Source organism: Cryptomeria japonica, chromosome 2, assembly GCF_030272615.1.
Source record: "Cryptomeria japonica chromosome 2, Sugi_1.0, whole genome shotgun sequence".
Lineage (NCBI taxonomy): Eukaryota > Viridiplantae > Streptophyta > Pinopsida > Cupressales > Cupressaceae > Cryptomeria > Cryptomeria japonica.
In genome coordinates, this window is record NC_081406.1 from 637,320,986 (window position 1) to 637,334,232 (window position 13,247).

General features: G+C 34.7%; 1 protein-coding gene across 1 annotated transcript in view; it reads right to left on the minus strand.

Moving 5' to 3' along the window:
- LOC131055455 (CHD3-type chromatin-remodeling factor PICKLE) overlaps window positions 1-10,598 on the minus strand; it is a 75,652-nt gene extending 65,054 nt beyond the window's left edge. The window contains exons 1-7 of the mRNA XM_057989943.2: window positions 10,211-10,598; window positions 2,089-2,247; window positions 1,862-1,999; window positions 1,610-1,758; window positions 1,111-1,272; window positions 226-473; window positions 44-139 (exon numbers count right to left, since the gene is read on the minus strand). Of these exons, the coding sequence (XP_057845926.2) occupies window positions 44-139; window positions 226-473; window positions 1,111-1,272; window positions 1,610-1,758; window positions 1,862-1,999; window positions 2,089-2,247; window positions 10,211-10,255 (997 nt within the window). The 5' untranslated portion in view covers window positions 10,256-10,598. The remainder of the gene's footprint in view (window positions 1-43; window positions 140-225; window positions 474-1,110; window positions 1,273-1,609; window positions 1,759-1,861; window positions 2,000-2,088; window positions 2,248-10,210) is intronic.
- Between the last annotated feature and the right edge of the window lie 2,649 nt (window positions 10,599-13,247).

The window sequence follows — 13,247 nt, forward strand, 5'->3', positions numbered from 1 at the left end:
GATTTGCAATCAGATTAAAGGAATTACTTCACAAAAATAATACCAAGTCCCATTTCATCTGCAAGAATAACATGTGTCTCCTTGAGCCATGCAAACCGTAAAAAATTTAATCCCTCAAGCTGATATGGGTGTAATGTACCTGCCAATATATATTTCCAATAAAAATTTATGCACAACACAAAATTTCAAAAATAAAGACACTTACAGTAAATATCCTTCAAATACCTCCTGTGAGAAAATCTGGAGTTTGATCATACTGTTCGAAATCTTTTCGACGACGCTTTGCTTCTTTTCCATCTGAAGCTGAACCCTTCCGTTTTCGAGCCATTTTGACTTGTCCTCTAGCCTTTATTGAATTGAACCTTTCAATTTCAGCACGAAAAGCAGAAATATCTTCCTCAACTTCCCATGTACATTCATCATATTGAAGCTCTTTCCATTTGACCAAATATTCCCGCAATTCACCAGTAAGTCTGAGAAAAAATTTAATAGCAGAAAGCACTTAGTGTTTCACTCCATGATTAGTTAACAGGCAATAACAAGTTGCCCAAATCTATCTGCATCTAAGATATTTTGAGTTATATGGATGACCATCTTTATGTTCAGAAATTTCTACCACCAAAATAAATCCTCACAAACAACTGTCTAATATTACAAAACATGTACCATAACACCAAGATTAAGGAAACAAGCCTGATATTACAAAACATGTACCATAACACCACTATTAAGGAAACAAGCCTGATATTACAAAACATGTACCATAACACCAATATTAAGGAAACATGCCATGCAAAATCATTCATAATCTTTGACAGAATGCAAATGCGATATTATAAGCGTTCATTAGATCATATTAAATTTCACATGGGTTGAGCATATTTCATGGTTAAGACAGATTAAACAAATCAAAAAATTGCATTTGCTTAAGTAACATTGGAAAATATAATATCTAATATCAACAACTCACCAGGTTAACAATCAAACACTCAACTAAAATATGCTCCAAGAGGTTAAAATTTGATGTAAACAAGAAAACCCAACTAATGACCTTTGTTTGCTGTGAGCTTTTATGATAGCCATTTCAATATGCAATAAGACAGGAATCACCTGCTACTAATGATTCTATCCACAGTTGTCCACTCAGGCCGAATTGGAACCCAATCATCTTCTGAAAATTTCATAGAATCCATTTGCCGATTAAAATTATTCATCCTTGTCTTGATGCGTGGAATTTCCTTGAAAGATTTCTGAAACTCCTCATAGGGAACCCTGCAGATGACCAAGTCACATGCATGATTGTTAAGAAACCTTGAACGTTTTCATGGTAACAAATTAAAAATCAGAAACATATTAGAGGTCTTAACCTCATCCCACACTAATAACACAAAAATGAAAGTTGACACAGACGGAGAGATAAAGTGATCATGTTAGCGTAACACAAAATGAGGATCATATATAAACAGAACAGGAAGAAGAATTACATAAAACCAGAAATTGTATATAAGTATCTTTTTGTAACGAGTATGTACTGGACTTCCTGTACTCAGCATGAATGTGCAACTTGTAATTTAGGATAAAATATAAATCAATAATTGTGCCATATTACCATGAGCAGTGAAGATAAGACATTGACTTCCACTTTACTAAATATTGCTTGACTAATTTTTTAGTTGAAGACTCCCCTTCATCATTGCCATCATTTACAGGTCTCATTTGACAATCTAATATTTTATCAAGTTCCTGAAGGGGATTGACCTGTTAAAATTACAAAATTAAGTGTCAAAGATATTCAAATGTGAATAGGATTTCTAATTTGTATCAAAAAAAAGAGAATAGATACCGAAGATTGGAAACTTACACACTGAGGGCAGCTCCAATTTCCACGAGGCACAAGTTTCAGAGGTGGAGTCAAACACTTAAGATGGTACACAGCAGTGCATGTATCACAGCAGAGAAGCTTTCCACTGCCTCCACAGGCATAGCAAGAATCATCACTCTGCGTAAAAGACAAACAATGCACATCAGACATATAAGTACTAATTACGGGCATCAAATTAAACAGAAATTAGATGAAAAAATGATTACAGCATCCGATCTAATTATTTTTGTGGGCTGCTTTGTATCGTGTCCCATTGCTTCTTCTTGTTCTTTCCAATCTGCATCATCTTCCATTTCATCTGCTTCATTGTAAGATGGCTTCTTTCCTGACCTAATTCTTAGTCTCTCTGCCATGCAATTGACTTCCTGGAAATCAAATATATATAAGATGGTTTTGAATTTTCTTTTTAAAAAAGTTGAGCATTATGTCTATAAAACAAATAGAATCTAAAAACTTTAAAAATGTTCTTTAAATATGTGTAAATCATGCCATGGATGTCCATCAAATGAGCAAAATCAAGCTTATGACTTAAACAGAATATATTTTACATCAAACAGTGAAAACCAGATTCAAGATAGGGAAGTAACATATTGTATTGCTGGTGAAATTAAACCGTGAAATACACTAGGTTGTTGACCTATTTTGCCTTGCCCAAATAGTTAAATAAGACAGTGTCCTGGATTCTGGAAAACCTCTAACAGGAGAACAAGGAAATTAGATCAATCTGATCCTTTTGTTCAATCATCTTATCAAGTCAAACTATTGCTACAAAGCTCAAATCTTCAATGCATAGAAAGTCAGAGACCTTAAAAAGTCCCAATTGTGTACTCTCCAAGCATTATTTCCCTTCTTGAACAGCAGCATTATTTGCAATAGTCATAGACAAAGCTACGTTGTGCATGAATGAAGTTAAATTTCAGCCACACCCCGTATGCACCACATAAATACATGTAATCTCCTGAGACACACCTAATCATATACCAGACCCAAATCCAAGGTGTATTTCCAACTCACCATGCCCTAGGTATAAAAACCGTTTAAAATGGAGTCTAAAAAGTAAAATCAAGTATTATATAAGGGCTTATAAACCCTAACAAAGTCATGTTGCAGCTTACATGTAATCTGACTTTTTATATATGATGTATGTAAATTTGAGTTAGGATAGATAAATCTATAGTTTAATAATGCTAAATGTGTTATTATGTTTAAATATATATTACATATTTTTGTGCATTAAGTGTTAATTACCAAAGTTAAACTTCATATAATTTTAATGCACTTAAAAAATTATTATTTTTCTTAAATAGCTGTGCCCTTGAACATGCTTACCCAAGTTTTGGAACTCCACTCTGAGAGTTCCGTACCCTTACCTTGTACACCCTCACAATTGTGCACCCATAAAACCTTGGTTGTAGATTAATTATCCACATATCATCTCATGGCCTAAGGCCACAATTAGAGAGCCCACATTTTCATATCACCAGAACCTAGTCAAGTAAAGCATTATACTAGTCACATCTTCTCAATATATAAATTTTGCAAATTCAAATTTATGATGGAGAAACACTCAGTCTTGAAAATTTGATGGCGAGAGGAAGATAATATCTTCATTTTCAAACCCAAGAAGCTTGTTCAATCCTTCCTTATTCACAATGATAGCGATAAGTAGCACTTTTTGTTGGAAATTCCTCTTGCATACACATTTATTATTAAAATACAATATGCCAAGTATTGTTCTTTTCATCAAAGTTTTTATTGCCATGCTAGATGTAGTGGATTAAGTAAAAGCGTGTAATATTGAAATATGTATTGGTCCAATATCTCTTTGAATAGGACTGCTTGACAAATGCAAGTTTCGAAAGGATAAGACATACTAGCTCTATACACATGGTAGATTATATAATAATTTTCAACATCTTATTTTTTGTAAATAACCCTAATGTTTGAAAAGATTGTCGAATTCTTCAAACAGGTGTATGAACTACTACCAGAGAGACCACAATGTATCAAACAACATTAATATACCAAACTTAATTAACAATTACTGAAAAAAGATTAGGCATGGATTAGGCATGTTTTATACAGAGTAACAACAATATGGATTGCTTAAATCTTGCAAACAAGAAAATTTACATAATCAAACACTACATCATCGTCATTTAAAATAAATTTTGGCCCAACCCTAAGACATTAATTACAAATTTATAAACAAAAGAAGTATTGCAGTTTTCATTTTATTGTTGCCTATTGATTGTAATAGAAATACAAACAGTCACCTGCTTAAATATGTCCCTTCAAATATGTCAAACATCACAAACACATACAAAGTCCAAACAATCACATCCTGGCATATATCCAAATAAAAAATGTTATTTTGGTTTGTCACGAGAATCGACATGCAAAGCATGATAGCAAGACACGACATGAGAAAGAAAATTCTACATCGCGTGACATTTTTTTTTTAGGGGAAGTGATTTTCAGAATAGGACTCAAAAAAAGACTATGGTTTATTACAGTTCTATTGCAGCAACTGATGTCTCTTATGATGCTTTCTTTCACATTTCTGCATAGAGACAGAGTTGTTGCTCACAATGGGAACCATACATGAACGCTTTCTCACAATTGATTTGCAAACTCCCAAAGTGTCACAATAGTCTCATATCTTAACGTACAGAATAGCCTAAATTTGTGTTACAACTCCAACTCAAACAATTGAATGCATCACAAACACAAGACTCATATTAACGTTACATCACAATAAGACACCATCATATTGTGTAATTATTTTATCCTATGCTTAGCGTGATGACAAAGAAGATCCCTTCACTTGCTTTGTTGACTTCAGAAAAAACTTTAACACTAACAGAGCTGCTCATTTGACCAAGAAAGGTGTTTCCAAACAACAAAGAGCAAATTGAAAATGCAGAGATCTGATAACAGACCACATTTCGAGGAAATCAGTAATGGAAGGAAGGCGGCCTTTTGGACGGATTCATGGAATGGTTATAAACCTCTGTCAGAGATTCCGGAATCGGCTAGAGCAAGGGAAACAAATACCCAGGAGTATGGGGAATTGATTTCTGATTTTATGGTGATCGATCAAAATGATAAAGGGATGGAGTTTAGATGGAAAGATTTCCGGATAATTGACCACTCAAGCAAAAAGATCTTGATGAGTGAATTGGAGAAACATCACATCGTAGTTGGAAGGGATGAAGACCAAATCATTTGATGCACGGCCAAGTCTGGCAATTACTCTCCAAAACTTGGGTATGAACTTTCAATACAGGACATGGACAAATGCTCGAGGCAGCAAGAGCTATGTTGGAATTCGTACACTCTTCCAAAGGCCGGTGCTTCTGCCTGGTTGGCAGTACAAAATAAAATTTTAACAAGGGAGAGATTGCAGAGGTTGGGATTCATGGGGCCTTTCAAGTACTCACTGTGCCGCAGGAAGGAGGAGAATGTAGATCATTTGTTTGTTCAGTGCGAGTTTGAAGCTATTTGATATTTTTTCAAGCTGGCTGTTGATACATAAGGAATCGGTTTGGGGGGGGCTTGTGGATAGCCAACCCTGCAATGATAATATGGCATATATGGAGAGAGAGGAACAAACGCATTTTCAATGATAAAGAATCATCTCTGCTCACAATCTTAAATAAAATTGAAGTAGCGATATGTGAGCATATCAATGTTAAAGTGGCAGAAAGGAAACATAATAAATGCACTTCCTAGGATGATCAGTTAGCAAAGTCATGGCCCCATTTGATACCTCCAAAATGGGATAACATCCAGAACAATAATGCACGGTTAGAGGCTAAGGGGACACTTTCGCCAAAAGGCAGATTGAAATTGAATTTCGATGGTGCATCCAAGGGCAACCTTGGACAATCGGGTGTTGGTTTTATCATCAGAAATGACAGAGGAGAATTAATTTGGGGGGATCAGTCAAATTACCCCATGGCACCAACAATGATGCAGAGTTTGTGGCTCTTCTATGTGGTATGAAACTATGCAAGGAGAAGAAGCTTCTGAATATTGACATCGAAGGTGACTCTCTCAATGTGATTAGAGCAGTTATATCTAATCAAGCTCCGAGTTGGAAATCAGACGTGGCTGAATGGGATACACGAGAAACTGGAAGGAATGGATGTCCCGATAAGGCATATATGATATATATCTAGAGGCAAATAAGGAGGCGAACTATCTCTCAAACCATGCCATAGATCAGAACTGCCAATCCATAATTTCAAATGTCAAAACAGCATGGGATGGGTTGAGTGAACTGGATGGCAACTTGCTAGATACGAACACCTCCACTACAACCAAGTGACGTGAAACAATCCGAACAAGGAAAGAGATGCAATCTGCATCGAGGCACTGGATGAAAGTGATGAATTCAATGAAATAGTTAATATAATGCAGGCAGCTCTGGAAAACAATAAAACGTAAACATATGCTTATGTAGTGCACTTCAATAAGGACGTATTTTCTCCGAATCAGATCGAAAGGCTTCAAGAAGTTATTGAAGCCATTCATATTCTGTTGCATACTCTTGGTAACTGAACTATGTAATGTTTTTGGTGATCAATGGAAGGGAGCTATCCTTTACGTAGTGATTTATATGTGCACGTGTGTGTGTTTGCCTAAATATATATGTGTGTGTTTGCCTAAATATATATACGTACATACATATGTATATACATATTTATGTATGTACATATATTATATACATATTTATGTATGTACATATATGTACATACATATGTATATACATATTCATGTATATATATATATATATGTACATACATATGTATATGTACATACATATGTATATATATGTATATGTACATACATATGTATATACATATTCATGTATGCACATATATAGATATATACATATGTATGTATGTACATAACTACATATATCTATATATACATATGTATATGTATGTATATGTATATGTATACATTTCAGAAATTAAGTATTGCAGCCTTTTGATGAAAAATCTATTATTTAATTAAGAATAATCTAGCAAATTCCTTCAGCAATCTATGCCTTACAAATACGAAGGATGGCCAGCCTTCCAAATTTACAAGAGTTGAAGGACCAGAAATCCTTCATGCATCTTATCAAGTACACCACCCCGAGATGGATGGACAAAAAATCATACCATGCTCGTGTGCCAAGAGATGGAACGGACCATAAATCCATTTCGTGCTCATGTAGTTGGTCGAGGAGGATGGCCAGCCTCCAAGATGGACTAAGGGATGGGATGGACCAGAAATCCTTCCGTGCTCTCACAATACAAGAACAACCATTCTTGAGATTGCTGTTTCCAAGCATTTCCAATTAATTCCTAATATGGTTGACTATAAGGAATATGCCTTGAAACAAATAGTAATGATATTAGGGTGTATTGATTTAGATATGAATAATGCTTAAATGGATTTAGCTGCTATCATGGATTCTTGATACTTAATGTTTCTAATGTCAGTTTCTAGTGATTAATATTATTTGCAGGCCCTAAACCAGGAATATCTCATAAAGGGCATTATAATCGGTAATTTTATTATAAAGTTATGTAATTTTATTATAAAGTTATGTAATTTTATTATAAAGTTATATTGGTAAGATGATATGATTCTCACCTTAAGTTGGAATTACTTTGTCAGAACTAAATTCAGGTAAATCCCAAAAAGGGATATAACAAGTAAATTGCTAAGTAACCAATCTATGTAAGAATAGAGGCAAGAGATGGACATCTACATTTTAGTTTATGTGCCACTTGCAATTAACTTCTAGACCTAACGAAAACTGAATATGATGGATTAAAAATCTTATTAATAAAATCTGTGTATAGTTTTTTTGTATCAACATTTCTAATCACACTCCATGATCCATCATCAAGAAGAAGATAAAAATGATATAAAATGGCAGAACCAGCTCCTTAAAACAAGAGATAAGAACTTGAAATGGAAAAAAAAAAAAGGAGCAGTATTGAGAAACAATTCAGACCAAAAAACAGTGAAGATAAAGTCTGAAAATATAATACAACAAAAGAATAACAGGAGAAAATCAGCAAATAAATAAATAAAAATAATGCGGGAGGTGATTTAAGAAATAATGGTAAGGAAAAAACAATAACAAAAAATAGAATAATATTAAAATAAAAAAGTAATAAAATCAAATAACAATCACATCGTCTTAATCTTGATTTTTTATTTCAATATTATCTATTTTTTGTTATTGGTTTTTCTTACTATTTTTCCTTAAATCACCTCCCACATTATTTTTAAATATTTATCTACTTATTTTATTTTGTTATTCTTTTGTTGTATTATATTTTCATACTTTATCCATATTTCTTGTTTTTCCAATGTCAAGCCTCTAGCTCTCTTTATAAGGAGCTGGTTCTGCAATTTTGTATTATTTTTATCCTCTTCCTGAGGCTGGATCACAAAGTGTGATCAGAAATGTCATGAAAAAAAATTATACACAGTTTTTTTTCCAGAAGATCTTTAATACATTACATGGACCGTGTTAAAATCATGTCTTTAATTGATATGGACCGTGGAAAAATCATGTCTTTAGTTGATATATTGGTCTAAGAACATCTATCAAGTGGCAAACTTCATTTACACAATAAATGATTCCCTTAGAGTCTAAATGAAAACTATAAATTGTAAATTTATGGGATTTTCTATATAAAGATAGATAAACAAGATTATTTCTAAAAACTGACTGACTCTAGAGTTTTGCAACTATATATGGGCACAAAATGTTGGTACAATAATTTTCCTTCCAAATATTTTATATCCATGGGTATGGCAACTTACATATCTAAATCAATAGCCATGATATGGGAATATGAGAAGAAAATCAAGGTGACAGACAACTGAATGCGAAGTGGGTGGTGATGACATGCATAGGAGCTGAATGTGTTCTTTTACAACAATGAGACGATTATTACGAACAGAACAACTCAATTATACATATTACATGGCAATAAACATTTGACAGTAAGAATTGCAAACATAAATGATGATAAATTGCATGCAAAGTTTGAACATCATATAAAACTAGTCACCAAAGGCATCTTTAAATCTTTTTATATGCAGCTCTTCATTATTTCCTCATTAAATATAACACATACCATTCAACAAACATGTATAGAACATAATAATTGTCCCCTCATGCTGCCACAATTTCAATTTTCTCAAATTGTCCTGCGACTTTATTGAGTAATCTCGTACTTAATACACCATGGTTTAAATATTTTTGGATCTTTGATTTCCTGTTTATTCGCTTCTTTGGGTCTCTTCTTGGTTTCTGATGTGATTCCTATTTTATTTTTTTATTATCAATATTTTCTTCCTCTTGTTTCTTTATTATGTGCCATGATGGATGTAAGTGAATTAGTTCGCAAAAGTTGTGTTACCACCTTTGATTTTTGTTGTCATGAGGATTCTGATGTTTGTGCCAGTTGATGCTTACGTTTGGGAACCCAATGAGTACCCTACAATTTTTTTCAAAAGGCGAGTAAAGAGGGAACAAAACAAAAATATTCAGAATGTAAAGCATTTAACAAGAAAAACGAAAATCTGAACATGGCTGTGATCTAATAGTGACTGTGATCTAATAGTGATGATGAGGTCTTACAATGCATAAGGCTCAATTTTGAACAAGCTAAGTCATAGAACCCTTGAGTGAGTGAGCGTGTTAAGCTCGGCAATTCGCCACAGGGATCTTCGGGAAAGAGAAAATCAAGGTTTCCTAACTCTGCCTTGGTGAATACAAATTAACAAGAGTATTTTTCATGCTCAACAAAGCAATTAATAAAGAAAACAAGAGCATGGCTTCAAACATTTTCAAACCCCAGCCCACGTAGAAAACTTGCGTGTACTGAAGTGTAGAATTTGAAACGAGTAATCTCATGGAGAGGGAGAAACCAAGATTGCATAGCTTTGCCTCAATGGAACATAACATGTGCCACATTATATAAACAAAAATTAAAAAACCATAAAAAAGAAAAGAGCAAGAAGTACACTCTACTCCAGTAAAAAGCATTATGATTTAATAGCTCGACTAACTCAAACCTGAACTGAAGCAAAAACATATATACTGATTTACTAGTTCTCGCGACAATTTGGACTTTCGAGACAAAATAAGCGTATTAACTAAGCTGCGAATTCTCCAAAAGCTTTGGATTTTAAAAAATTAATTAAATTAACCCTAATGGAGAACCCAAATCAATAAGATCAGTAGCCTTGTAGCAAAATAAACATGAGCGGGAATGAAAAAAATGAAGAGAAGGGATTTCTTGCCTCTTTGCTCTTGGAGTCATCGGAAGAGTCATCACTCTTGGCCATTGGAATGGGAAAAACGCGCGTTTCTCCCTGAGATTCGAACTCGGAACCTGCTCTTACCCAAGTAAATGGTTGATATGCTGTTAGCAGCAGCAGGTGGACTTCAGCGGTCCACCGCGTAAATTGAGCCCCCTACCCGCCAAACAGCAGAGGAAACCTCCCTTGTAAATATTAATTAAAATGCAGAGAAAAATGGCGAAAAGGGATTAGTGTAAAATTAACATTTAAAGGCTGGTCCTTAAAAGCTCGTTCATGGACACTATTTGAGGGTTATAAGCTTACTCTTAATTTGCTTCGGGGAGAAAGAGACCTTGGAAATGAACTAATTGTTTTTTTTCTCTGGTTGAGGAGGAGAAGGAGAAGGAGAGAACAAAATAAATACATAAAATATCAAGGATGAAAGGAATTTTTCAAATTTTTTAGGTTTTTTTTTTGAGGTGGGTGAGGAGTATTGATTCCGAAAACATTATGGATTTAAGGTGAAGTCGACATGTTTTGCCTTTTTTGAATTTACGGCATTCTTATAAAAAAATTTGGAGCTTTTCATCTTATGGATTTTGAGTATGGATATGTTGTTGTAGTGACTATTTATCTATATTACTCAGTGTTAGAGTTATCATGCATTAATTTATAATTATTTATTTAATTATTAGTCTATTATCCTCTACGTTTAAGCTAAATTTAGGCATTTAATAATATTTAGGTATTTAATAATTATTCTGATTATTAAATACACATTATCCCTTTAGGATTTCTTTAAGGTTGCACCTTTAGGGTTGTTAATTTCCTTTTATAAAGATTGTATTGTATTTCATTTTTAATTCCCTCTCTGAATGATAATCTTTTTCTTCAGAGTCGTGATTGTTTTTCTGTCTCTATTCTTCTCTTGTGACGAGTATTTTGTTTGCATGTGCTCTTGGGATCTTTGAAGTTGTATTTCTCAACTTCTTTATGGTATCAGAGCCTACATCTGCTACTACTTGTTCCTAATTTTTCAGAAGATTTTTTGGAGGCCAGGGTTTTAAGTTTTTTCAAAGTTTTTATTTGGATATGGATTGCTTCTTTGTTTTTGGGCATTTTGGGCTCAAATGGACTTCACCGTTGAGCTCAAAACACCCAAAAAACCCCATTACCCTTATTGGACACAATTTTCGAGAAAAAAAATCAAAAAAATATTTTAAAAATGTGTTAGGGCAGTTTAACAGCTTGTCCAGGCCAATTCTCTAACCGCAACGGCCTTGGAGCCGCTGGCAGTCTCCAAGACTGCCACAGAGAGCCTTGGCGGTTACCGTCGAGGTCTGTAAACACCCGATGGTCTGTAAACCGCCAGCCTCCACAGCGGCCCCGCCGCTCCGTCACCCGGAAAAATCCACCACCTGGAAAACTGCGTCGCCCGGCCACCACTCTGTCGCCACTCAGCCCTGTCACCATCTCCTTGCCACCAGCATGGAGGGGTTTTTTTTTTCTTAAAGGCCTATTTGACCTAGGGGTCATTTTTTTGTCATAACTTGGGCAAATGGAGTCGGATTTTGGAAAATGAATAGGCATCAAAAATCTCTTTCCAAGCTCTCTTCAGATCTGGAGGTTTGATCTTTTGTTTTTGTTGTTTTGATGTATTTTTTTGATGTCAAAGCCAAACGTTCTTTTTTACACTCTGGGAGGCATATCTTGAGCATCTGGACTTCGTTTTTGGCACACGATATATCGTTGAAAATCTAGTTTTGTGCACTTTCCAGTGGTATGGGTCTTCTTTCCAAATTCTGCTTCAGGTTCATTTTATTCAGTGTTTTGTATTTATGCACTTTGGTGAATATCTTGGATGTTTCAGCTCTTAGGATCCTTTTCTTTGTGTGGGATGACTCATCTTTGGTTATTATTTCTGTATTTCCAGCCTTTTGTCTTTTTTGAGCATTGTATACATCATTTTGTAAACATTTCTTTTTTTTGCAAACGCATTGAGATAAAGTGTCACTATGTCTTGCATGCTTGGGATCTTGCACATCTTGTGTCTTATTGTACTCGCACTCCATTATAAAGTGTCATGGGGGGGTTGATGTTTGCCTTTGTTTGTCATCTACCTTTGTCATGTGAGTGTTCCTTCCACGATATTAGCCTCATGATGTGTGTCAAGTGAGTGTTCCTTCCACAACACTAGCCTTTATATGTGTTTGTACTTTCTGTTGCATTCTCAATGTTCCTAGTTCTTCGTCATGCAGTTTTTTCTTGGCATTTAGTTTCAGTGTACCTGTCATCTCTCCCTTGTCATCATTATGGGGGGGTTCTCTTGTTGGTTGTTGGTTCTAATGCTTCCATGGTTCGTTGGAGTGAGCTATGTATTCAGTATTTGTTCCTATGTACTAGGCGGATGCAGTGGCTGGTTCCCTATGCATTTCGATGAGATGGGTCATTTACCATATGGACATTCTTTCATTCTTATTTTTGAAGGCAACCTTCCATCTTCGATTGATTAGCTCTTCAGACTTTGGTGTTTTTGCCATCTGCATCTTCGAGTTCAGTTGTTTGTCTTTGTTTGTCTTTGTTTGCCATTTGATTCGAGTAGTGTTATTTGAGGGCATTCATGCAGATTACAGTCTTCTCTACCTGATCATCTTCTATTTCAGTGGAGGTTCTTCAGATCAACAATTATTCTTCAACAGTGTTTGCATCTTCATGCTTCAATGGTATCCTTCATATTCATCCTTTGTTCTTATTTTCTCGAACATTCTCTAGTTTGGAGGCTTCTTCAGTCCTTCACTAGCTTTCATCTATTTTTGGAGTAGAGTTTTTTCCCATGAGGTTTTCTCTATTTCTCCGCTTTACAGAGATCTTTTGTACTTGGGTACCTCATCAAGCTTTGTTGTCGAGACCCAAATTTGCCTTCATCGTGTAGTTGCATTTTTGCTTCATGCATTTAGTTTTTTAGATGCTCCCTAAGTTCATATTAAGCGGGGGTGTTAGAGTTATCATGCATTAGTTAATAATTAATTATTTAACT